This window comes from Labrus bergylta, chromosome 13 (assembly GCF_963930695.1).
Source record: "Labrus bergylta chromosome 13, fLabBer1.1, whole genome shotgun sequence".
Classification (NCBI taxonomy): domain Eukaryota; kingdom Metazoa; phylum Chordata; class Actinopteri; order Labriformes; family Labridae; genus Labrus; species Labrus bergylta.
The window spans coordinates 9,512,667-9,539,109 of record NC_089207.1 but is presented as its reverse complement, the minus strand read 5'-3'; the positions used below and the strand labels follow the sequence as shown (position 1 = coordinate 9,539,109).

The window sequence follows — 26,443 nt, the reverse complement described above, 5'->3', positions numbered from 1 at the left end:
AATTATTGTGATTTTCATCTCTTATCTTAAATGTGGAAAAATAAAATTCATAGTTCAGGAGAAGTTTGTTACAAACCACTTGATATAAGTGTCTACAATATTCTTATATCAAGAGCTGAAGGATCCAAAATTGGAGTCATGGAGTCCAATCACTTAAATTCTTAACAGATCTAAGGGCATTTGTTTTATCACCAGCGGGAAAATGGTTTCAAAGGCTCAGAGCTTGTTCTGCTTTGGTTTTTCAGCCTTGATTTTGTCCCACAAAGATCTTCTGACACAGATATTTGATATCAAATCCTGGATAGCTGAAAGTAATGTTTAGAATCATTCACAAAACACTGATATGAACTGCACTTAAGTCTACTAATTAAGGAACCAAGATATACTGGGATAACAGAAAAGGACCAAGGAATGAGCCCTGAGGAACACCAAACATCAACCTTTTACTGTTGTACAAGATACAACCATGAAAAGCTTTTCTTAAAAAAAAATAAAGTTATACCACTTGCACTTGCACCAAGGGCCTTTTTATTTAATACACCTGTTATATTTAATGCAGTCAAATGCAACAGGTCAGCCATTAATTCTGTCATAAAGATACAAATGTCCAATTTTGAACAAAGTTCACAGAGAGCCATCAATGTCACCCTTAAGCCCTATAATTTGGGTGAGCGTAACACTGGAAACACCTCTGATTGTTATGTTAATCTGTTAAATTTACTGCAAACAGCAACTTCAGTGAACCATGTACACAGTTATTACAATATCAATATATTTCAAAATAATATATTCAGCTGTTTTATTGTAATTCGTATCAGTTATAATAAAGTTTTTACTGCTTGTTATGTTTTAAATCTCTTTATGCCCTACCTGCCCGGAAAATGAAACCAATCACATTTCTTCAGTTGTTGTATGTTGTATATATGCAGATGTTGCCATTGTCAGCAAAGGTATTCCATGACATGTTTAAGCATCCTGTCACACTTATACAGACAATGCATGAAGAGAAAACTTTCCAAATGTCTGCAGCCATAATATAAACCATATCCATTCAATTATAAAACCATCACATAAAACAGATTTCAAAAGTCACAAAAAGTCTTTGTAAAAATGGAAATCAATCCAATGCAGCAGTTCCACACATGTCTTTGCTACTTTTTCCTTTGAAAGCTTCTCTGCATGTCTTAGCCCTCTGTAACTATATATAAAGCAGTTTGACTGATATAGATCAACAACTTCATCTTAAATCAAACATTTTCCATAAGGGTAAACAGGTTGGCTTATGTGTAGCCTATTTCAGAGGGTTGGTTTCCCTTAACCGTTTTCACACCAAGGTTTCAAGTTTCCAGGAAAAAACAGCTTCTGAAACCGCAAACACCGACCTACACTGACATTGGTGTACAAACAGGAGGACATTGGGTGACAGCTTGGTGTAAACACGGAAATTCAATAAAAGGAGTGCTGAAACCCACAGTTGAAGGTCTATGTGGAGGGAGCGTGGACACAAGCAGAGTTAGAAGGTGCTGTTCTGCCGAGCCAGAAAGTAATCCATTTTCTTTTTCCTTTGAGGTTTGCAGAGGATGTAGCAGAAGATAGAATTCACAGTCAGAAAGCAGGACACAGCCACCACAGCTACCACCAGCCATGTAAATGTGGAGTCTGCCGTGAGAGAGAAAGGCCATTCCCAGTCAGTGATTTTATGTTCATATAAAGCCATCAAAAGTTATCTTGTAAAATGTATATTGACAGCAGGTCAACACTCTTTTTGATATTAAAGTGTCTGCAGAGACATAGATTGATCATAATACCGGTAATTAATTTGCAACACAAACTAAATGGGTAAACTTGTTAAATAAATAAACAACTCAATCAAAGTTTATTGTAGAGTGTTGTTGAAATCTTACCCACCTTTATAACATTTATTTAAATAAGAATTAAAAACAACCTTGTCATAGTTTTAAATTTAGTCAAACAAACCAACTTGAGCAGTTTTTGCAAATATTGTATCAAATAAATAAAATCTGAAAAAAAAAAACAGAGCTGTGTTATTTTAAACTGGTTATAAAAATACACATTACACAACTCACCCTCAAGTTGAAGCTTTACAACAACTTCCTGTCTCCCTTCTTGGTTGTGAGTGATGCACTTCAGCTCCGTCTTTAAGTCTTCTTTTGTAACTGCTACAACAATCAGCCTCAACTCAATCTGGCAGCCTTCAGACACCCTTGTTACTCTGAAACATTGAGATACACATATCCATCTGTAAACATAAACAATAAGGTGGCAGCCATTTTTCTCTGCACTATAATCTGGGGACAAGTTTATGCCTTAAAGTTTGTTTTAAGTTTGGTGAAATTCTCTTACCTTTTTTCCTCAAGAGAAATATCACCAGAAATTATTTATTTTTGACTCCTGTTTTAATACTTTGACTAATATCCACCAAATACTCCACAATTACCTCTTTCCACCCTGCAGAGCTCGTCCATCAAGGTAAGACGACTCCACTGATTTGCCATTGGCCAACCATGCGACCTCAGTGTTATCTGACATTTGACAGTCAGTGAGCACTTTGCAAATCAGCTCCAGTCCTGAAAGTGAAAGACATCATAGATGATTGACATTTTAAATGTTATTATTTCTCTTTTTTTTTTAAATGCTTTAAAGCCTTTTGAAGATGAAAATTAGTTTAGCTATTCTATGATTTATTGTTCTAATCCCTTACCGTGCAGACTTTCAAAAATGGTTCCATTCAGCGGTGAGACAATCACAGGGGGTCGAATAACAGGAGCTATGATACAAAGAAAAATACATTTAATCAGTAGCAACACTTCAGTTGTCTCCACAGGGAAATGTATACCCTTAAAAGTGGTAAAAGACGTCAGACAAACTCACTGTGAACAGTGCTGTTGCTGCTGCTAAATGGCTCTTGGTTAGAGGTCTTAGAAGGATCATGCACAGTGGTAGTGATTACAGGGTCAGGACCTTCACACACACACGCACACACATTTAGAAAAGTGTAAACACAACCACAAAAACAACTCCTCAGAAAATTAGCAACGATGACTCATTTCACATAATGATACTATCATGCAAGCATGTAACAGTGTGGGTTTGAGAAGGAGGTGTGTTGTTCCTGTGGCTGATTTGAGTCAGTGTGCTGCACCCATCAGACCAATAGGTGGCAGGGCAGGATAATCCTTTATAGTGCTATTCAGAGAAATCAATGACAACTCCTATTAAAGGATGATTAAGACTATTAGATGACATGGTAGGTATTCATTTTTGTTTTTTTACAGTATTTTAGTTTTACTGACTTTAAATGTGCATTCATTTTCAGCCAATAGTAAAAAGTCTATCATTATTCTTGGTATTTAGTTTTTTAACAGAGCAGAAGAGAAAGAAAGTCAGCGCTGTGTTTTAAAGAATTACGTGCATCATTAAGTTGCCTGCTTTTTTTTTTTTATATAAGAAGCTCTAATATTTAACAATATTTAATTCTTGTCAACTAACATTTGGATAATTATTTCAAGAAACCTGCAAAAGGAATGTTAAAGATTACAGCTCTAATATTCGTAGAGAAAATTCTGATATCACCCACCCTCGACACAGAGCAGCACAGCTCTGCTGACTTTGTACTGCTGGTTGTTGATGACCGCTCTGAGGTGACAGGTGTATAGACCTGCGTGGTATCTCTTCACAGCTGGAATCACAAGGTCTCCTGTATCCCAAAAAGAGGAGTCTGGCTTGTCCGGCTGAACTGAAGTTAGGCTGGAGTTCTGTCAGGAGGAAAACATACAGATTCACTTAAGGAGAAGGAGCAAGTCCCCTATATCCTGAAGAAGTTCAAGTTTATTGTAAGTCCTCTCCCTTGAAGATATAATGGCAGTTCTCAATTGTCATTATTGGTCAAAATGGCAGACACATTTAAACAGCTTGAATGTTTTTCAGCTTGAGCTGCTTCCTGCAAAGTAAAGTTGCTCTTTTGCTTAACAATAGTCTTTGAAAATGTAAAAAAAATAGCTTTCAGAAATTCTTGGCAACGTTTACATTCAATTTGACCTGACACAGTAAAGATAGGGCAAAAATAATCAACATCTTATGTACTATTAGTACAATTTAATTTAAGGATTTTATTTACAAAGTATTATTTTCTGACAATGATCATGATGAAAATTGGAAACTTGTTGACGTAAGAATCAAGTCCAGATTTGTTCAGTTAAAACTGTCTGGTTCAAAAAGCACCCAATGTCAGTCACACTAATTACTGTGGGGACTATTTTTAAAACAACCAAATATTGTCCAAAGCAGTCACCACTGAGGTGTGGGTTGTGGAACTATTTCCGGACACGTGCTCTTGGCGTTGCAACAAACAACTGTCTGATAGTCTTTTCCACTAGAGTCTTCAATTTGTTTATTTTAGTTCAGGATTCAATGATAGGCGTAAATGTCTCACTCATAATAACACACAAACGGTTACATTCAAGTCAACTGCCCAACACGCGGACATGGTCAAAAAACTCCGAAACACATTCCTCAATCCAATTGCCTGGAGCCTTGGCTTTATGCGAGACTTCACCTAGTGTTCAGTGTCGGTATTACACTCAAATACAAATTCACAGTGTTGTGTTGGGTTTCTCGCAAGAATCAATCAAAGCATTTTGGCTCCTACACTAATCTTAAAATCGTAAAGTTTGACTTCTGTGATGGAGTGAAGACTAAAGCATCTGACTAACTCATTGTTGAACTTAGTCAGACGCTGAGATCCTCATCCAGCCAAAAGAGGATTTTTCTCTCTCACCTTGTACCACTCTATCGGTCTGCCTGTCTGGTTGAAGTCACTTAGATTTGGGCAGCTGAATTTCAGATCCTCCCCCACTGGGTGACTGATGGAATAGGACCATTTCTTTATGTCCGCAGAACTGGACTTGTACACTTGTAGCGAGATACTCCCCGTTACACAGTATGTGTCATTCCTGGAGAGGAAAAAAAAAGTTGCTGGAGAGTGCAAAAACAAATAATCTTGAAGATGTATTTTGGGGGCTTTTTTGTGCCTTTATTTTAGAGATAGGACAGTGGATAGAGTCGTAGATGAGGGAGCGAGAGAGTGGGGAATGACATGCAGGAATATGGCCTCCGTAAATGGGGCACGTGACCACTACGCCACTTCTTTACAAATGTAAAAGAGGCTATTTGGTATCACACTCTGACCGTAACGGTGTACTGACAGAGGCACACAATAAAAAAAAAATTGAGGCACGTTTTGAATGAATGTTTCCCTCAGAGGAATTTAACTTGAACCTGCCTACCTCCTTATCATCAAATTAACATCAATCTATTTTTGTTATTTTCCAGTTTATCTAGTGAGTTAATACTCATATTTTATTTTGTGTGAGTTAAATCCAATTTGCAAAAATATGTTTAATGCACTGTATATTGCTGTAGATTCAAGCTATGCAAACAAATAATGTTGTCACTTATTTCTTGCAACTTTCTTGCAAGTCATTACCTTTGTGAAATTCTATAGAAGTCAGCCCAAAGAAAATAGCAGTGAAGGTGAGATAGCAGCTTTGATGCCTACCTGTAGGTGCCGATATATTCCCCCGAATCTGAAGCCTGAGCTGGGAGCAACCACAACTGTTTGCCATGCTGCTGGACACGCCCCTCGCCTTGATAGGGCGCATCCTCTGCCTCATTGTCCTTGGTGATTATGTACTTTGCGGTTGGAGGGGCTATCTTGCGTTTTTTTAGCACTCTCCAAAACATTGGAAAGGAGAGTATAATGGCTTCTCCCTCCATTTCGAATATCATCACCTCTGGAGACACCAAGTAGCAGCCGTCTGCAGGGGAAAAGAGATTCAAACACTTACAAATTGCTGTAAAGGCAGCATAAAGTTCAAAGCGGTTACACAATTAGAGGAGGAAATATGAATATGATACATATTAATATGATACATATTATAGAGAAGGCAGTGTTCAGAGTATTATTGAAAATTTGTCAGTCCAAAATTATTAAAATCTCCACAAATAACGGTTCAATATAACTTCAGCCCCAAATTGTATCATGTTGGGTGCAATGTCAGAAACCTCTATCAGTAAACATATATCAATCCCTCTCTAACTTCTTTCTACTAAGTCATAGGGGTTAAAATAGTTTGTGCAGTCAGTTCAGTCATGCATTGGTCCATTTAACCAGTAATTGGTAAGCTAACTATTGTCTGTGTAGGTTCTCTGACATCCATGGTAATTTGAAGTTTTATCCAACGGCAACTGGACTTGGTTGAATATCTTGAAGCTGTTTCACCCCTCCTACAAAAGGCTTCCTCAATTTAAAACTAAAAATGAACTAATTTCTAGCTCCATCGACTATTTACTTTAGAACTGAAGAAGCCTTTCCAAGGAGATGTAAAACGTCTTCAAAATCTCCAACCGTGTTCATTTGCCTTTTGGATCAAGCTGTGAAAAACTAAGAAGTCTTAAAAGTGGCAACATCAGTTCCTATATTTAAAGATAAAAATATAGGTTAGGTACTTAACCTAGCAACAAAAATGTTTGAGTTAATATATTAATGCACCATATTTGAAGCTACATATTTTCTGCACGCTCACCTTTCATTGGCAGTGGAGCAAGTGTTGGCGGTCTTCCAAGAACACATTCCATGACGGACACAGCAAAAATCACTACCAAGGGAACCATGTTGGCAGTCTGCAGTGACACAAAAATGTAAAGTCAAAAATCACTTAAATAATTTTGTCTACAGTAACAAGATAGACATCTGAGGGAACAGAAACTGTTATAACAGCTATAAAAAGTGTTCGGTTTGACACTGTATTTAAGTTAACCATGAAAATAACAATCCCAGTATAGAAAACAAAAATGTCACCGAACCAAATATTGAAGCTGTTGATGCTGATTGATGTTGGCTGATATGGGTTGTAAGGACGTCTAGCTTTAATTTAAACTCTCTTGCGCTTTGTAGAAACTTGTGACATCACAAAACTAGTGATGATATCAATGCTAGCACTCCTTGTCATCCCGCCCCCACGCTCAGCTGCCAAATTTAAGCCCAGGGTTTACCATCATCATCATGAGTCACTTTAGTGGGCGAAAGGTCATTTTGATCAAATGCCAGCAAAATAATACAGACAGTAGTTATGTAATAAAACAATAGATTGACAATGGAATCAAAATTTCACTTTTTTAGAAGATATTTTTGATTATAAAGTGTACCTGCGCTGTTTATAAAAGTTTAATAAAACATGAACAATATTTATTATAGCCTAATGTTGTCCATTTCTAGTTTGATTCGTCGGATTTTATGAAAGGAATGATAGCAGGTTTCACCATGGCTTCTTATTTTCTTTTAGATGAGGCAGTTAACGTGAAAGTATACATATGCTACAATCATTTCTGGCGGGTGTGAGATTTATGTTTGGTAACATATTTTAATACCCTAAACAGTTTAATCCTATAGTAATAAAAAATCTATTTCTAGTCCATATTGTTTTTCCATTATATTTTTTATTAATTTTAGCTGGACTTAGTTCAACAGGAAGAATACATTTTTTTTTTTTTTGGCAGCAGAATTAAAACACGGCTTCCGTGGAAACAGTCTTATTTTCACTTCTGCTTCTGACAACAGGCAGCACTTTCCCACTCAAATGCTCTCGCCTATACGACACCAGTGATGAGTCTTTCTGGATAAAAACCTCTAATGTGTCAAATGTGTCATCAAACGGCAACCCCATTCATAAAATCTGTGGGCGTGTCGTTGTTCTAAATGAGAGTAAAAGAGTTCTATTTGAAGATATTGAAACCAAGGGATGGTGTCAGCTAAATAAATATTTTGCCCCTTTTTCTGAAGATCAAACTCCTTATTGTCAGTCATAGCTTAAATTTGTGTGTGTGTGTGTATATATACATATATATATATATATATATATATATACTGTATGTAATGTACATGCATATTCACTGTTTGCAAATTTCAGCTAAGAGGACGATAAGGATATTTAGGCCGTCAGTGTTAACGCCTTCATCTCGATGCACTCATGGTGCAAAATGAATGTATTATTATTTTTTTCACCATGTTTATGTTCCTTTAGGAGCACTGTAGCTCAACCAGAATTTATACAGCAAGTAAAGCAGTTCTCAGCTCCAGACAGTAAAAACATTGAAAAGAAAAGTTGAACAATTTTTACTTTTGGAGGTGAAATAATCCAATTCCCAACATGTGATAAAAAATGCAGTTGACTGAAGCAATTGAAACTTAGCGATGAATCGTGATTAAAAAATGTAATCGTTTGACAGCTCTCCCTCTCTCTCTCTCTCTCTTTACAGTATATCGATCTATATAGACTCTAAATCTCTAAAATATCAATCCTATAGATAGATACACACACAATAACACACAGTCATATCTATGTATACCATCACACATTCCAATCATATTCATATACATTTTTTACATTAGGTATTAATATGCTTTGATATTTGCAAATTATATTAGGTGAAGACACACACACACACACACACATGTACACACGTACGCACACACACACACACACACACACACACACACACACACACACACAGTGTACTTACGGTGTAGAGGTGAGCTCTTTGGCCTCAGTGGCAGTGTGACCGTGTGAGCCGATGTGGTGACAGCGTTGACTACAGAACATATGGTCAGCTTCCTGCCACTCAGGGGGAACCTGAGCTCTCTTTTCAAGGTTCCCACCCCTCTGAAATGGAAATTTCTCAGGTTTCCCAATGTAACACTGTGTACTGCACAGCTCATCACTCAAGTCTGCTGACTCCTTAACACACACTAATGAAGTATATACACACACTTACTCACATACACACATTGTACATTGTGTAGGAAGAGCTACTGCTATTGCCACCCAGTGTGATTTCATGCAGGTTCATTGAGAAAAAATGTAGTGGTGTTGTTTTACCAATGTTTACATTTGTTGTAGCTGTTGCATCTGCCTCTTGCACCACAGGCAGAAAATCAATTTAAGTTCAAGCACACCATCATGAAACTGTTGTTCATAAAGCTGGAATAATTCAATAATGAGTCAGCTCTCCAATAATCCAGAGACCCTGTTGATTGGTTTGAATCATTTTTTAATAAGGAAAATAGGTAAATTTCTCCGATTCCTACCTCTGAACGCTGAATTTTTTCAGTTCCCTGCACTGCAGTATTTACAGCTAATTGTGTTCACCAAATAATTGTATGTCACCACACTAGCATTATCTAGCAGATAGTATTTGGATTTTCCTTTTTTCGAATGTGTGTCTGTTTGCCCCTGAATAATGCTACACCTGCTCACCTCCAGCTCCATACTTCATTTTTAGACTTGTATTGTTCTTACTAACAGTACAGAGTGAGAGAGTATATTTTTCAAAAGTGTTAAATAATTACTTCAACCATTGTCTTAAAATTACGTTCCGGTTACTCTTTCGTTGAACCCTTTCTCTAAATTATTTTTTAAAAATTGCATATTTTTATACATTATTATAATCTTTACATGAATCTGGACTTTTCCATTGTCCAGCAACCTCCCAAAGATTGTAGATTTTTGGTCCACTAAGTTAATCTTTTTACTTCATATTGTGATTGGTGTCAGTCATATTAAGCTTTGATGATTTAATGTCATCTCATTCCAGAGACTGAGTCATTTGACCTAAGGGAGAACTATTTGTTATGCTTATCATAGAGGAGTTGCATAGGTTAATGAATAACAGGTTAGTCGTATAGTATTGAAATATGCAACACTCCTGTATTGTTACATTTGGAACAATGCAGTACGTGTGCATGTGCACATTCATAAGGACAGGTAGAATTTAATATTCACAGTTTCTTAATCTTCTTTCAGAACATATTGCAATGACAAGACTCAAATCAGAAATTCATAACCATGTTGACCAGTTTGACCGTCAATGGGCCTCTTTCACTAAAGTCCTCAGCTCCTCAGACCAACCAGAATAAACCAACAACTATTACTTTCAAATTGCAGGTGAAGCCAATGACTCAGTTCACAAAAACAAACAATAAATTAAGAGGGGAATAAAGAGAAATCTTGTCATTCAAGTATTTAAAAAGGTTGACCTTCAAAACAATAAAGGGATTTAATTTAGCCCAAATACTACATTTATTGATCCTCAAGCTTTGCCTGAAGAGAAAAATCTAGGTGCTTAGCTAACCTTCCTTAGTAAATAATAAAAAAGCTGGGTTTCATTCGTGTGACTCACTGTTCTGTCGTCTCTCTGCATAGAAACCAGGCCACCCATCATTGTGCAGTAATGTGCATTACTCAGTTTTGTGTCATACAGTTCATGACTGGGCATTTTCCAATATTGACATGCTGGTGCAGGCGACATGAAGATTCTTCCATGGTGCAAGCAGTATGGTCAAAATTGGTTGTCATAGAAACAACAGAAGAAGAAGAAGATATGCCCACACATTTGCTCAATGCCACGGAAGTCTTTTTTGGCTTATATTTCAACCATGTGGTCTTCTTCAGGTGATAATGACAATAATCATATTTAGTGTGTGAGCATTGTCTTCTTCATTGCCCTGCACCTACGTGATGTGCGTATAACCAACCATCGTCATAGAAACAATCCCAAAGTCAGAGGCTTGGTTTAGCTTCTGCACCAATGTCGTTCCCATATTTGTGAACATGATATATCAAGAATGTCTGGATGGAATATCTTAACAAACTGGCACAAACATCAACTTGGAATCAATAATGAAGTGATGAGATTTTGTTGGAGAAAGGTCATCACCTCATCGAGATCCCATCACGTGTGTGTATGCTCAAACATGTAAACCTTCTACCTTTTCTGAAACTGGCCATAAGGACAATCAGTAGATCTGGTTTTATTATATCATATACTCCTGGATGTTGTCTGTCTGTCATGTGTTTTATCAAATGCTTTAGTTCCTCATTCTCGCTTCTGCACTCTGACCATGAGCAGACTTCTGTTATTTACTAAATGTTGGTCATCAGAGAGAAAGAAGTTAAGACAAGCTACATCTTATTTAGCCATGAACCCTTGAACTTTGATTTGTTTTATTCATATTCTAAGATATTTATCTGATCTCTGCTTATTAAAGCTTCCTACTTCCTCCCAGTTTGATGAGGATGATGATGTTTTATTACCACAATATGTCAGTAGACAAGTAGACAAGATGCTTTTGTCTGAGCTTCTGCGTTTCATCTGATGTTGCAAAGCAGATTTTTTATCATAAGATTAAAATAGTGTTTATTATTTTTTTTTATCACCAAATCCCATTTCATCAATAAGCAGGAAAAAACAGTCATCAATACAATGCACTCGTTACTTTATCAATGTAGGTCAAAGGGTGACTGTCAAAGAACATACTGTTTATTGAACTTAGATGTCGGCCATTGAGAAAGCAGGAGGTGTTGCATCTTTTGGGAATTCTCCAAACTGCCTCATTATCTCTTATATCCTGATTCTCAATATCACTTGACAGATATGTGACCAGTTCCACGGACCGGCTTCATTTCTCACCTGCCAGAAACTCAACATGTACGGTTCTTTCACTGTAAGGCCATCAGACTGACCTAAAAACTGATAATTGCACGTCTTTCTTTGATGGCATAATCAAACAAAGGCGCAAAGATTTAAATGAAGCATTAGCTTACTGTGTTTTAAGACAATACTGTCCTTTGTCCTAAAGAGAGCAGCTCTCACAGGGAACCTCACAGAATAATAAATGTCATTATTTCATCATCAGATTCGAGGCCACATGAGCTGAGCAAGAGTCGTTTCTAACATCGAAGTAAGAAAAGTCCAGACTAAAAACCAAACCTTCAGTAATGTATTCAAACCTCAAATAAATAATCTCACCTTTATCAAGAACAGAGGTGAAATAAATCTTTTAATGTATGGCAGCATTGATTCCTTTTGTCAATGTAAGTCAAGTGTAAAGTGAGTTTAAATGTGCATTACACTAATTTTCTTTATTTTAAAAAACAAAAATAAATCCATTAAGAAATGACTTCTTCTTAGAATACCATGATGCTGAAGGATTCTTTTTTGTCAAATTAAAACAGCTGATTCTACCCGATTCTAAAAAGCTCCACGAGCAGAAACGTGCTGAAACTGGGATGAATGTTGGAGATGCTTTTGAAAATGGAGAGAGGTTAGAACGCAGAAAGGTTTATAGACCGATGCAGAGCTGGATAAACACTGAAGCTTCAGTGTCTGTGACATGGCAACCTGCGTTTGTATTAATAATATCTTAGAATATGACAAGATTCATTACTTCTCTTTCAGCCGTCTCAGACACCCACTGATACTGCTCTTCACATTACTGCATTACTTCAGATGACATGTCTTGTAATTTAAACGATGTAACTTTGTTCATGTGTAAAACCACAATCTGCACTTGAACTAAGATGTCAGTCATTGAGAAAGCAGGAGGTGTTGCACTTAGTATTCTAAAGAGCTGAAAGTCACGGTTATTCATAAGAACCTGTTGAAATAGGTCCAAATGTGCAACTTGACGTGTTAGTCTTTCAGTTACCCAACATGTGGCACAATATGTCTTTTTTCTACATGTTTGAATGCGTGTTTAGGGAACAAGCAGCCGCAGAGGATTTGTTCTTGAGACAAAGGACACATTCTTCATTAAAATTACTTTTAAAGTTTATTCAAAGAAAAGAAACCTTCAGGAAATACACAACTTCCTGTCATACACAGAGAGGACACAAGTTAGAGTAGCATGGCAGAAACAGCAGAGGAAAAACACGTTGCCTCACATCCAAGCCTGCAGGTAACGTCACTGCAATGTTTCCACGTCGAAGCAGCACGATGTGAATACCTGAAATGAACAGCACGTGTGTTCTTTATTGTTTTGTAAGTAGGTTATTTATGGGTAAGGGGGAGATGACAGAAAAATGAAAATATCCAATGAAAACCGGGCTCAAAAGCAAAAACAAAGAATTAAAGACGCATATGCATGAAACATAAATACTGTGATGCACATTAGTGTAACAAAACATTTTCTCTGTAAACATTTTCTCCACCTAAGGTGAGCATAATAATATTAAACCACCGCAGTCGCATATTTACGTGTACATAGACTTACAGAAACAACAGAAACTATTGTTAAGCTTCTCGACTAGCTAGAAAACTTAAAAATACACAATGCTTCAAGTGATTTATTTTAAAGGATTTCCTAGTAGTGGTTTTCATAACATTAGGTTTACACTTTTATATGCGGCCCTCATGGCACTTTATCCAATGTGAGCAGACAAGCGGCTGCTTTTTCTCATCAGATACAGACTTATATCTCGTCCTTTTTTAGCCCATTAAGAATATCATTAGCCACACATTTTTCATTAAGTCCACACAGCCACCCATCAAGGCCTTGATGCAATAAGAGACACAAACTGGGCACTAATGCACACACAGACCTCTGACGACACGGCATTGGGGTCCAAACTGTTGTCTGTAGGAGGAGAGGTTAAAGTTTGTTACTGAGTGACCGGCAGTAACCTCATCACACGTTAACACACTGCTCATGTGTGTCACTGTTGTCGTCAATGGGAAAACTCATCCAAGGAAAACTTGTTTGTTATCTGATGAAGACATGTTTGGACAGAGCACAAACCGGACTCTCCTTTGCACCTACTTTCCGGGTGAAATGTGGAGAGAAAAAAAAACGGAGGAAAATCCAGCTCGATAGATTTCCGATGCTGCCGTTTGCTGCACAGTCTTTCACGAATAACAGCCAGAGCAGGAAGTAGGGAACACAATCAGGAAAACTCTTTCCAGAAAATGTGGGTTTCCGTCTCCAGTTAGTCCCCCCACACGGCTGAGTGAATATAAATTCAGTTTAGTGTTTGCCTGTTTTGTGACACTTTTATCACAGTAACACAAAAAATTCAGAGTCTGGGTGCTGTAAGGTTTACATCCTCATTTCATGGATGAAAGAGTGCCTGGCATGTGCTGATAGAACCCGCAGGATGCCAATAAACCCCCCTCAGCTCTGACCCACCCATGTCCTCACAGCTGTGAAAAAGGTTGCAAGACAAATACTGAATGTCGCCCCCCCCCCACCCCCCCCACCCCCCCCACCCCCATCAAAAAATATCTACACCTGACGTAGAGGCTCCGCTGCTGCAGCTTTTAAATTGTCTTAACTATAAATTGAACATCTAGGATTGATCACTTGTGACACGAAACAAAGCAAAAAACATCATCTCATGCCTTGGACCACCACACAGTAATAAGTCTTTCTACATTCTTGACACTGAGTGCATTGCATTCATACAAAATGGTAAAAAGGAAAAATGAAATGGAAGGTAGAAAAACCGAAAACCTTCCAGAAAAACTCCTCTGCTTCAACTAACCTGCTGACAATACGTTTACCTCTCTGCCCCGCAACTCCCAATACGTCGATGACACTGAACTCTCCGTCTGCACTCGCACACATACTCAACTTTCTTTTCTATTTTTATTACTCCATTAACATATTTTTTCAATGAATATCTTGACTATTCACAGCAGTTCAAGTTTCTTGAGTTTAGGTCGTCATGTTTTTTTTATGGATGAGGGGAAAAACATGACCACTGACACTACCTGGAAGATAAAATGAAATTTTATTGTACATAGACACCTTTATTTTATATTTACGGACTGCACCCACGTCAGCTCCTCTTTAGACGAACACCTCGCACTTCGGTGGGTTCAGAGTAAAAGCAAGCAAACTGAGGGCTGGATGTGCGTAAATCTTAAAAAACAAGGTAAAAGACATGTTTTACTCCACATAGTTACACTTATGTTCAAGGAATAATCATAATATAATAAGAGCAATAATTCAAAAAATACTATTCTGAAAGCCTTCTGCTTCAACGTCTCTTTCTCTCTCAATCGCCCCCCCCCCCCCCTTTTTTTAAAGCACCTGTCCGAACAACACAACACTTTGACGACACACACACGCCCTCCTGTCGAGTCCTATTACTCAGACTTACAGTACAACCTCAAACATTAGCCCCCTTTCAACCTGCCTCTAACTGTTCCTGCTCACTTGCTCCAGGTTTTTTTTTTTTTTTTTTTACATTTCATCCCCGGCTGACAGCTCCGACCTCTAACCAGCATGTCAGCAGTAATTGGACCAAACAGAAGTACATTTACACACACTACTGTAGCATTAATACAACAGACTCCCATCCCACCCGCCCCACCAAACTCTCGTTAGAAAGGGCAGAGGGTGGGATCATGGGGTAACTTTCTTACAAGAGGCAGACCTGCAGAAGGTAGAAGCAGTAGTAGAAGTAGTAATATTGTGGTAGCAGTACTAGACCTCAAGCTTACTGACCAGCCAAAGTAGCAGAGAGAAGATGCAGCAGTACAAAATGTTTCCCATCACGATCTGATCAGCACCTTGACAAACAGGAACAAAGTAGTTTGCCCCCTTTTCTGTCTTAAATTCACATTTCATTTCTTTCTATCATACAATAATTAATCACTGATTTCATTTTGTACTTTTGACACTTCAGGCTTTTCAGTGGGCCACTCCTGCGCGTCATAGCTGGTTGATCGCTGTGTTGCAGACGGCGTCAGAGCTCAGTCGTGCGCTGAGGCTGCAGCTCCAGGGTTAAGGTGAAGTCGTTGTTGTCGACTGCTTCAAAGGGCTGGTAAGTCGTTGTTTTTTTTAAAATTATCTTTTGGTTGTCCGAGTGCTGACAAGACATCGACGGTGGGTTCTGAGATCCAGTGTTAGCGAGGGTGGAGGACAATGAGGAGGATGAGGAGAAGGAGGAGGAAGAGGACAAGGTGTGGACCTCTACCAGCTGAGCAGGTTGCTTCGGCCCAGAGTCATGAAGTAAACCTGGCTGGAGCCTCCAGATCGCACAGAGGCAAAGAAAACCTGAAGAGGAGACACACAGGAGGAGACCAATCAGACAAGTTCACCACAATTTAAACACCAAACACCATTTAGAGGGATGTTAACACCAGTTACTAATCATTCATCTCCATAATATTCCTATGACACAGACACAGATTTTAAACTAAATCCATTTCACTATAGGGCAGTGTTTTTTTAAGCAACACTGAGGATAGGATCATCCTGATTCTTAAACTTTTCAACATTACCACAAAAATAAAAGGGATACATGATCTTATCTGATTTTGGAAACCTTTCTAAATTTTAAAAGATAAACTAAATATTAAATAGCTGCCAATTGCAAAAAAAATCAAAAAAATCTGAATATTATTCGAAAAACTGTGCCCCATTAGAAATTTTGTTCCGACAGCTGGTTTTCTAATAATATAAAAAGTTAATTATATTTGCAGTAGGATGTGTTCCATAGGCTTTTTTTGTAAATTCCACAATAAAACCCCGTTAGAAAATTGATATTGGCTGGAAATGTCTCAACAAAAGTAATCATGAGATTACACAACACAGGACGAGAAGAGAACTCCTTCCTTTATGCCACAGTCCTCCAAAGCTGACATTATTTCCCATACGAGCACATCTAAAAGAACCCCAGAGAGGGGACAAGTTTCATATCTTTACTTTATTTTGGTTCAAACTGCACAGTGGAGAGAAGGGAAAGTCGAGCAGTTTCGAAGATAGAGCCGAGCGAGCAGTCACTGAGCAAACAGAAAGTGACTGTGTAAGACCTCGGGGAGTTTTTCTCATAGTTCTGATATGTTTGATGATCTGTTCTGTCTGGAAATCTGTGTGATTCACAAAGACCGAAATTGAAGGTGCAGACAGCCTTTATGTTAAACAAGAGCAGCATGAAGAAGCATTAGCTCACTTTTAACATGCGTTTTAAAACATTTGTTACATTGCTCCATGTGTTTTTATTTATAGAAAATTAGTGAGCTAGTAGCAGGCTAGAGGGCATTTAATTTGGAATTCCTACATAATTGCGCCTTACTTACTTAGTACTTACTCATTGCATTCCCAGCTGAGTTATATTGATGTCACATTTTATATTGTGGAAATATAGTAGCAAGAGCTTCACATACACACACACATCGCTGTTCAACCCTGCTGGCTTCCAATGTTAAAAATTGCCACCGCCTGACCCCATTACACCGATGTTACTACCTCTGATGGCCGATCAGGGGACGATTACCGATTAACGATTAACTTCGCCCCACCATTCTAGTTTCCTGTGCCACATTGCTAACAAGGCATAACGGGGTGAAATGTCCCGCCTCAAAACGGCAACATGTAAGTGACAACTTACACCAGATCAAGAGGCGGCATCAGATGTTAAACATTTACACGGCTGCCTCACCTTGTCATTTCTTTCACAGAGGAACTTGAGTCTCTGGGCTCTCTTGTGCATAAAGACACCGTCCAGATGGCCGGTCTCCACCGAGCGGATCTCTATGGCCTTCTCTCCCCAGCCCATGATCTGGTTGGAACGGATGTAGGCTGCAAAGAGACATTTTTCAGTCAGCTGATGCACTAACATTTAAAGATTTAAAGAAATGTATGAAGTCACATAAAAAAAACCTAATTGAGTGATGATGGTGATACTGAACACACACCACCTAGTGCTTCAAAGCTCCTTAAACATGTGTGTGTGTGTGTGTGTGTGTGTGTGTCTGTGTGTCTGTAAGGGTTTACACTGCAGCTACAGGACAAATAATCAATACGAGAGGCTTGTGAAGGTGAAATACAATAACTGTGTGCTTATGTTAGCAAGTGTTAGATAATTAGTAATCAATGGTCACTGGTCGAGTGAGAGTTTGGGAAAACTGATTCCTCACCCACTGAGGTGGGCATCTCCCCCCACTGCAGCACCACGTCCTTGGTTATTCGCCCGTAGGTGTTGACGTAAACACCCTCGTCCTCGTAGCACACCAGCAGCTCGATCCCGTCGGTGTTGGGAAGGATGATGATGGCATGAGACTGGATGTTATTTTGGATCTACAGGACGCAAAACACAATCAGTCCTGTTATCAAACTTATTTATCATCTAGATAGCACCCAGAGCTGAACGAGTTCAACAGCAAAGTGACATTTTCTATCAGCTGAGCAGCAGAATGTGTCTTCTTACGTGTGTAGGCAGGTAGATGTCGTAGACAGCCCCAGAGTCGACATCCACAGCGTGGAAACCTGAACATGAGCCGTAGATGACCTTCAATCTCTGGCCTTCCTCCACAGTCAGGTCGACCAGCAGGGGCTTGTGCACCAGGTCACCAAAAGACTGAAACACACAGGCAGAAGAACATTTCATCTCTTGTTCAGTCAGCCAGCAGAAGCTCAAACTTCATTTCTATGGTTGTTCTGTTGTTGTTGATTTACTGTTGCATGTTGCAGGTAAAGATCATAATGCTGATGTTTTTATGTATTTGATTTTCTTTTGTCTGTTACCTTCTTATGCTTCCTTTTTTCCCCTCTATCAGCGCTGTTCAGCACTTTAGATCAACAGTGTTGTGTGTTAAGTGATTTATAAATAAAGTTGAGTCGAGTTGATCAGTAATTATTTTCACCAGGGCAGAGATTATCTTTACTGATAGTAAGCTTCACAAACACATGTCTGTGAATCTTAGGTAAAAAAGAAAAAGAAAACACATTATATATGTTTTATTAAATCTTAAATATCGACTAGCTAGTCTGCTGACTCACCTTAAAGGCCATGAACTTGTGGTAGGGTTTGGGGGCCCAGGCGTAGACCTCTACCGAATTCTTCAGAGCCAGAACTAAGAATTTGATCCTCTCGTATTTCACTGAGGAATAAAAAGAAGAAAACATAAGGAAAGGAGGAAACGGCATCAAGGTGGGAAGCCAGAATCAGCTGCTCACACAAAATGTTTGTCAGTGTCAATCTAGATAACTTCATGCTCATGTTCAAGTGGATGTTGGACAATGATTTCTTGGTCCGAGGGCCTGAGCAAGATCTTGTAGATCAAAATGTTACCCTGGTTAAATAAAATCGCCCATTTCGCATTGAACCATGTGCAAAGATTTTTTCTGCAGTCAGGACATTTCTTGTCCTGCACCTGTTTGCATTTTGCTTGGATGAGCACACTAGTTTTCTCTCTTGGTCTGAAGCGATGCCAAAAAAAGCTCATCCTACTCTGTGCCTGATTCTCATTTTAAAAAGGCAGTTACCATTAACTGATATTCATTTATTTATATGTAATTTTATCATGCATGTTTTCAGTAAGTAGTCTTGTTAACTGCTACTTTTCGTAAATAAATCAACAAGTTCTCAACCTCAAGAATCCTTGATTTTTTTTTGTTTTTGAAAAATCCAAAAAGACCTGCACCTCAGAGCTGGATCCAAAAACACAGGTACAGGTAAAGAAAAGCAAAAAAGATCTGCACACCAAGAAGCTCCCGTTTGGAGGATTAATTGATAAGTGACGTTTCGGGCCAACATGCAGTGTGAGGAACAGCCTGTTGGTCCGGAGCTTCTTGGTGTGCAGATCTTGTTTGCATTTTAGATTTTTAGAATCCAACATTAGTTCAGATTGTTGCCACAAAATGTAAAAAACAGGTTATACTTGTAGCCACTTAGAGGTTTTTAATGTAACTTGTTTTAGTATTTCAAATGTTCACATTAAAACATCTTTGCTCTATCTGAAGAGGAGAGCGTCACAGAAACGTTTTGTGCAGAGCGTTTTCACACATACACCGATTCAATCCATCGCTTATGGAAGTCCTGTACTTTCCAAGTGTCGGTTCAGTCTTTGCCAGCTGGGATTCCAAAAAGTTTAATCTGAGCAGAAATCGATGGTCTAACATGACTAAAACTTTGACAGGAAATGTATTTCATGACTGACGGCTGTATTCAATGGAGAGGAGTTTCCAACAGGAAGTGCTGGTGTCTGCTCGGTTGCACTGCAATCACCGAGGGCATTCTGATTTTTAGACAGCACAGAGTATTTATCCACTCTGATGTCCTTAGAGGAACATTATTCAATCAAGGGCTTTCCTCCCATCATTTATCATACGTAAAACAATCACGTGCACACACATACGTATGCTCTGCGTCTTTAACGGTTTGTTAACGTTTGAAAAATAAGAGTCATTGTTTTATCTTTTTCCTGTCGAAAAACTCAGATGATTATCTGACAAATTGAAGCTAAAAAGCTGACATTATCAATTCAGAATCAACGAGGAATATGGAATGAATGTCCTTATAGAGCCCACCCTTCTACCGGATACAAGTTTAGGTACCAGCTGATCTCAAGACCATCTATACCATATGGAAATCAAACTGAACTATTTTCATCAACGAACAGGAGGAAGAGGAGGACTCTTTTCAAGGCTGCAAGCTTCACTAATTTGTAATTTCATTGGTCACAGCAGAAGAGAAATTCAGGTGAGATGACACAAAGGTTCCAAGCATTTCGTAACCTTTAGTGTTGAAAAAATTGAAGCTCAAGTGCAAAAAGCTGTTCTGCCTGTTCTCCTGAGTCCACACCGGCTCCAGAAGCCAAGAAATGACTGTAGGTCTCGTATTTCAATGCACTTTAGAACAGCAGAAACAAACATGTTTACAAACTGGTATAATAATTGTATCGTCAAAGCTCGTTTCTGTTTTCATAAAAACTGTGGGGGGGGGGGGGAATTTTTACTACACACTTATAACAGCCTCAGCTTCGCCTCTTTGACTGTATAGATTGACCTGAAGTTAGCGAGAGTCAGTATTTCCAACATGGCCACGCCGATGTTGGGCTTCTTAACGCCTCTTCAGAAACCATTAGGTGACGTCACTGAGACTGAGTCCATGTTTCATACAGTCTGTGTTCCAAGCCAGAGGGTTGTAATTTCATGAACAAAACCATTCTCATCCCCAGGTATTCATCAAATTGACCCGTTAGCCGATTGCAGTTTTTAATGCCCCAATTATTGTTAATGTGTCACTCACCAACTTTGTAGTGGACGGCGCCCTCCAGGTCTCCTACGGTGGTCCAGCCCTGTTTCTTCTCCACTTCAGGGTCGTTGTGCAGGATCTTGTTCCTCAGCCAGGACAGGTAGTACACACGGAGCTTGTTCTTCTTACCTGTTAGTGATCAAGAACTGGTCAAATCTATTTTCTGCACCTAAGATACGAGAGAACATGCTTCAATAATTAAATATGCTGCTTCTTTCTTGAAGAATACAAAAATATAAACACTATTCTCCCCTTATTGTCGACCTAAGGATCGGATGGCCTTATACACAAATTTTTATTTTATTACAGACACTTCAAATATGCATTGGCCTCACATAAATGTTGTTTCACAAATGTACTTACTAAGATTTAATTTTAGCCAAAAGCAGCAATTAACAGTCCAGCACTTACTGACAGACATCATATATCTAAGAGGACCCAGTGGTTCAAATTTCCCAACTCTGTCCTGTATGTCCACTTTTTGGGTTTTTTTTAAGCGACATTTTGAGAAGTTGCTGATCTGTGTGTGTCGTGTGTGTGTGTGTGTGTGTGTGTGTGTGTGTGTGTGTGTGTGCATATGTGTACTTGTCCCCACTCTCAGTGTGGATCAAGCGGGGAAAGGAAGTGTGGCTGTATGCAAAAATATGAAAAATATGCAGCCAGTACAAAAAAAACACCATCAGAGCCTTGATTTAATAGCTGAACTGTTAGAAATAATAACATAAAGAATTATATATTTAACTGTTTATCATTGTGGATGATGTGTGTATTGAGTTATGATATCAAATACAGAGAATATTACATTTAAAAAAGAAGGATAATCGTTCAAAACCAATATCTGAGATTTTATCCCACACAAGTCCACTCATTAGGTGCTCGTGTCCGTATAGAAAAGCTCAAGACTCCATCTTCCAACCAACTGCACATTTCTCTTGAGCTCTGGTAGAGGAGTTTACAACTTTAAAAATGAAGTTATTTGGGGCGCTGGTGGCGCAATGGTTAGTGGGCGCGCCCCATGTATGGAGGCTATGGTCCTCCAAGCGGGCGGCCAAGGTTCAAAACCCTGAGGCTCCTTTCCCGCATGTCATTCCACTCTCTCTCTCCCTGATTTCCAACTCTATCCATTGTCCTATCTCTCCATTAAAGGCACAAAAAGCCCAAAAATAAATATAAAAAAAAAAAATGTAGTTATTTGATTTCTCGAATGAGAATACAAAAAGGTGTAACCACTAAAACAAAAACACTGAAGCTTAAAGATGAGGAAATTAGATAACAAGCAATACGACATGACAACTATTTTACTTTTTTCTATTTGGTTAAATGAATGTATATCCAGGTACAGTCTACTAAATGTAGTTACACATTATCCTCTCTTGTAGACGTTTGAGGCTAAGTTATCCTCTGGCATGCTGGTACTTTGTGTTTGAAGCTAGCCGCAGTCATTTTTATCGATGTAGAATGTGGCTGAATATTATGTCACAGATTTTCTTGTTGGCGCGGTTTAAATTGCGAGGCTAATTCAACTTCTAACTAACAGCTTCTAGTGCATGAATTCGGGGTTATTGTCCTGATTTTTCAGGTTCTCATTAGCAACTATCGGTTGTTTCCACTGCATCCTAAAGAGAGTGCTTTTTTCTTTTATGTACATTTCCTGCAGCTGTTTCTCACCGAGGCAACCCTGCTGCTCTTCTCTGCTAAACTGATTCACTATTAGGAAACTTAGGCATGCAAACAATGACAGCCCTATGTTTGGTGTGTGTGCTTTTTGTTTGGATTGACTCCTAGGAAATGGATTATGTGATGTGATGTCGGTCTTTCAAGCAGTGATGCTTTAAAACTTTCCATGATGCACATTCAAAATGCGAAGGAAATCGACGCGTAAAACTCTACGTGCGTGACTGCGTTTCCTTCCACCATGGAAAGCTCAAGAGTGTGTCAGCCTTCATATATACACACATGCGTGACAGGGCCTCGACGAGCTGAGATTTACTCAATATCCGATTAGTTCATAATATCTGTTGTGACACTTATGTCTGCATGGTCTGTGTGTTTGTGTGTGTGTGTTTGTCTATATGAGTGGGTGAGAGAGAGAGAACTTAAGAAATAGGAGAAGTAAGAACATGAATGTGCTTTCAATCTGAGAAATCTTGAGTGTGTCTGAAAATATCTATGCAACAACGGGCAACTTTTCTGAGAAAAGGTGGCATGTAGCAGGATTTATTGTGTGTTTGTAGGTGTACGCGAGCATGTGCACGAGACAAGAAGGGAAGTTGACCGGACAAAACACACACACACACACACAAACAAACACATAAAAAAACTTGTGTGACAGTGCACTATAAACTAAATAAGCAGCGTAAACAAGAAGTGAAACTGATCTTTAATCTCTGTGTTGCCTCAGTTGCCTCATCGGACTCTTTAACAACATCACCACCTCATGCTACACACTGTGTGTGTTTTTTTTAAGAACAAGTTACTGTATAATTTTACATTATTGTATTTTTTTACATTATTGTATTTTTTTACATTATTGTATTTTTATTTATTTAAATGATGTAAATGTGTTTGATCTGTTTTTAACTTCTATTTTTAATTTTTATAAGTATATTCCCGTCCCCTGTTCTCTGGAGCTGCTGTAATGCACAAATTTCCCCCACGGGGGATCAATAAAGTTTATCTTTAACTTTATTACAGTATTTAAATGCAACCGTGTTTGTGTAAACTTTTTGAAGTATTCATGTTTGATGTGTAATTGATGTGATGTGATGTTCATTTATTTGGTGTCAGTTGATCTCATTCTTGAAGTCTTCATCCTGAATGTATTTATATTACAGTAGAGAGTGTAAGAAAACCATCTTAAATCAATGCGTGAGTGTGAGTCTCTCTATTTACGACGTTTACGTGTGTGACTGTGTGTGACTGTGTTTGACTGTGTGTGACTGTGTGTGACTGTGTTTGACTGTGTGTGACTGTGTGTGACTGTGTGTGGTTGTGTGTGACTGTGTGTGACTGTGTGTGACTGTGTGTGACTGTGTGTGACTGTGTGTGGTTGTGTGTGGTTGTGTGTGACTGTGTGTGGTTGTGTGTGACTGTGTGTGACTGTGTTTGACTGTGTGTGACTGTGTGTGACTGTGTTTGACTGTGTGTGACTGTGTGTGACTGTGTGTGGTTGTGTGTGACTGTGTGTGACTGTGTGTGACTGTGTGTGACTGTGTTTGACTGTGTGTGACTGTGTTTGACTGTGTTTGACTGTGTGTGACTGTGTGTGACTGTGTGTGGTTGTGTGTGACTGTGTGTGACTGTGTGTGGTTGTGTGTGACTGTGTGTGACTGTGTGTGGTTGTGTGTGACTGTGTGTGACTGTGTGTGGTTGTGTGTGACTGTGTGTGACTGTGTGTGACTGTGTGTGGTTGTGTGTGACTGTGTGTGGTTGTGTGTGACTGTGTGTGGTTGTGTGTGACTGTGTGTGACTGTGTGTGACTGTGTGTGACTGTGTGTGACTGTGTGTGACTGTGTTTGACTGTGTGTGACTGTGTGTGGTTGTGTGTGACTGTGTGTGACTGTGTGTGACTGTGTTTGACTGTGTTTGACTGTGTTTGACTGTGTGTGACTGTGTGTGACTGTGTGTGACTGTGTTTGACTGTGTTTGACTGTGTTTGAGTGTGCGTGACTGTGTGTGACTGTGTGTGACTGTGTGTGACTGTGTGTGACTGTGTTTGACTGTGTGTGGTTGTGTGTGACTGTGTGTGACTGTGTTTGACTGTGTTTGAGTGTGTGTGACTGTGTGTGACTGTGTGTGACTGTGTGTGACTGTGTTTGAGTGTGTGTGACTGTGTGTGACTGTGTGTGACTGTGTGTGACTGTGTTTGAGTGTGCGTGACTGTGTGTGACTGTGTGTGACTGTGTGTGACTGTGTGTGACTGTGTTTGACTGTGTTTGAGTGTGCGTGACTGTGTGTGACTGTGTGTGACTGTGTGTGACTGTGTGTGACTGTGTGTGACTGTGTTTGACTGTGTGTGGTTGTGTGTGACTGTGTGTGACTGTGTGTGGTTGTGTGTGACTGTGTGTGACTGTGTGTGGTTGTGTGTGACTGTGTGTGACTGTGTGTGGTTGTGTGTGACTGTGTTTGAGTGTGTGTGACTGTGTGTGACTGTGTGTGACTGTGTGTGGTTGTGTGTGACTGTGTGTGACTGTGTGTGGTTGTGTGTGACTGTGTGTGACTGTGTGTGGTTGTGTGTGACTGTGTGTGGTTGTGTGTGACTGTGTGTGGTTGTGTGTGACTGTGTGTGGTTGTGTGTGTGACTGTGTGTGGTTGTGTGTGACTGTGTGTGACTGTGTGTGGTTGTGTGTGACTGTGTTTGACTGTGTGTGGTTGTGTGTGGTTGTGTGTGACTGTGTGTGACTGTGTTTGACTGTGTTTGATTGTGTGTGACTGTGTGTGACTGTGTGTGACTGTGTGTGACTGTGTGTGGTTGTGTGTGACTGTGTGTGGTTGTGTGTGACTGTGTGTGGTTGTGTGTGACTGTGTGTGACTGTGTGTGGTTGTGTGTGACTGTGTGTGACTGTGTTTGACTGTGTTTGACTGTGTGTGACTGTGTGTGACTGTGTGTGACTGTGTTTGACTGTGTTTGACTGTGTGTGGTTGTGTGTGACTGTGTGTGACTGTGTGTGACTGTGTGTGACTGTGTGTGGTTGTGTGTGACTGTGTGTGACTGTGTGTGGTTGTGTGTGACTGTGTGTGACTGTGTTTGACTGTGTTTGACTGTGTGTGACTGTGTTTGACTGTGTTTGACTGTGTGTGACTGTGTTTGACTGTGTGTGACTGTGTGTGACTGTGTTTGAGTGTGTGTGACTGTGTGTGACTGTGTGTGACTGTGTGTGACTGTGTGTGGTTGTGTGTGACTGTGTGTGACTGTGTGTGGTTGTGTGTGACTGTGTGTGACTGTGTGTGGTTGTGTGTGACTGTGTGTGACTGTGTGTGGTTGTGTGTGACTGTGTGTGACTGTGTGTGGTTGTGTGTGACTGTGTTTGACTGTGTTTGAGTGTGTGTGACTGTGTGTGACTGTGTGTGACTGTGTTTGACTGTGTTTGAGTGTGTGTGACTGTGTGTGACTGTGTGTGACTGTGTGTGACTGTGTGTGACTGTGTGTGACTGTGTGTGACTGTGTTTGAGTGTGTGTGACTGTGTGTGACTGTGTGTGACTGTGTGTGACTGTGTGTGACTGTGTGTGACTGTGTTTGACTGTGTGTGGTTGTGTGTGACTGTGTGTGACTGTGTGTGGTTGTGTGTGACTGTGTGTGACTGTGTGTGGTTGTGTGTGACTGTGTGTGACTGTGTGTGGTTGTGTGTGACTGTGTGTGACTGTGTGTGGTTGTGTGTGACTGTGTTTGAGTGTGTGTGACTGTGTGTGACTGTGTGTGACTGTGTGTGGTTGTGTGTGACTGTGTGTGACTGTGTGTGGTTGTGTGTGACTGTGTGTGGTTGTGTGTGACTGTGTGTGGTTGTGTGTGACTGTGTGTGACTGTGTGTGGTTGTGTGTGACT

General features: G+C 39.5%; 2 protein-coding genes across 9 annotated transcripts in view; both read right to left on the bottom strand.

Annotated features, from left to right (window-relative positions):
* Positions 1-505: 505 nt before the first annotated feature.
* Positions 506-8,743, bottom strand: LOC109995437 (interleukin-1 receptor type 2). The gene is made up of 10 exons (XM_020649177.3): positions 8,602-8,743; positions 6,606-6,702; positions 5,579-5,837; positions 4,799-4,973; positions 3,599-3,776; positions 2,893-2,982; positions 2,723-2,788; positions 2,459-2,588; positions 2,088-2,233; positions 506-1,659 (listed from the first exon to the last, which is right to left on the bottom strand). Exons 2-10 carry the CDS (start codon positions 6,691-6,693, stop codon positions 1,514-1,516), a joined length of 1,278 nt encoding a protein of 425 aa, XP_020504833.2. The 5' UTR covers positions 6,694-6,702; positions 8,602-8,743; the 3' UTR covers positions 506-1,513.
* A 3,932-nt stretch (positions 8,744-12,675) lies between these two features.
* Positions 12,676-26,443, bottom strand: part of LOC109995432 (mitogen-activated protein kinase kinase kinase kinase 4) — a 104,122-nt gene continuing 90,354 nt past the window's right edge. For 7 of the 8 annotated variants that reach the window (XM_020649170.3, XM_065962476.1, XM_065962474.1 and 4 more), the window contains 6 exons: positions 20,895-21,029; positions 18,644-18,744; positions 18,072-18,221; positions 17,782-17,941; positions 17,304-17,443; positions 12,676-15,916 (listed from right to left, as the gene is read on the bottom strand). In XM_020649170.3, the coding sequence (XP_020504826.2) occupies positions 15,833-15,916; positions 17,304-17,443; positions 17,782-17,941; positions 18,072-18,221; positions 18,644-18,744; positions 20,895-21,029 (770 nt within the window). In that variant the 3' untranslated portion in view covers positions 12,676-15,832. Of the gene's footprint in view, positions 15,917-17,303; positions 17,444-17,781; positions 17,942-18,071; positions 18,222-18,643; positions 18,745-20,894; positions 21,070-26,443 lie in introns of those variants that run through there. The other variant, XM_065962479.1, reaches the window with a different exon arrangement.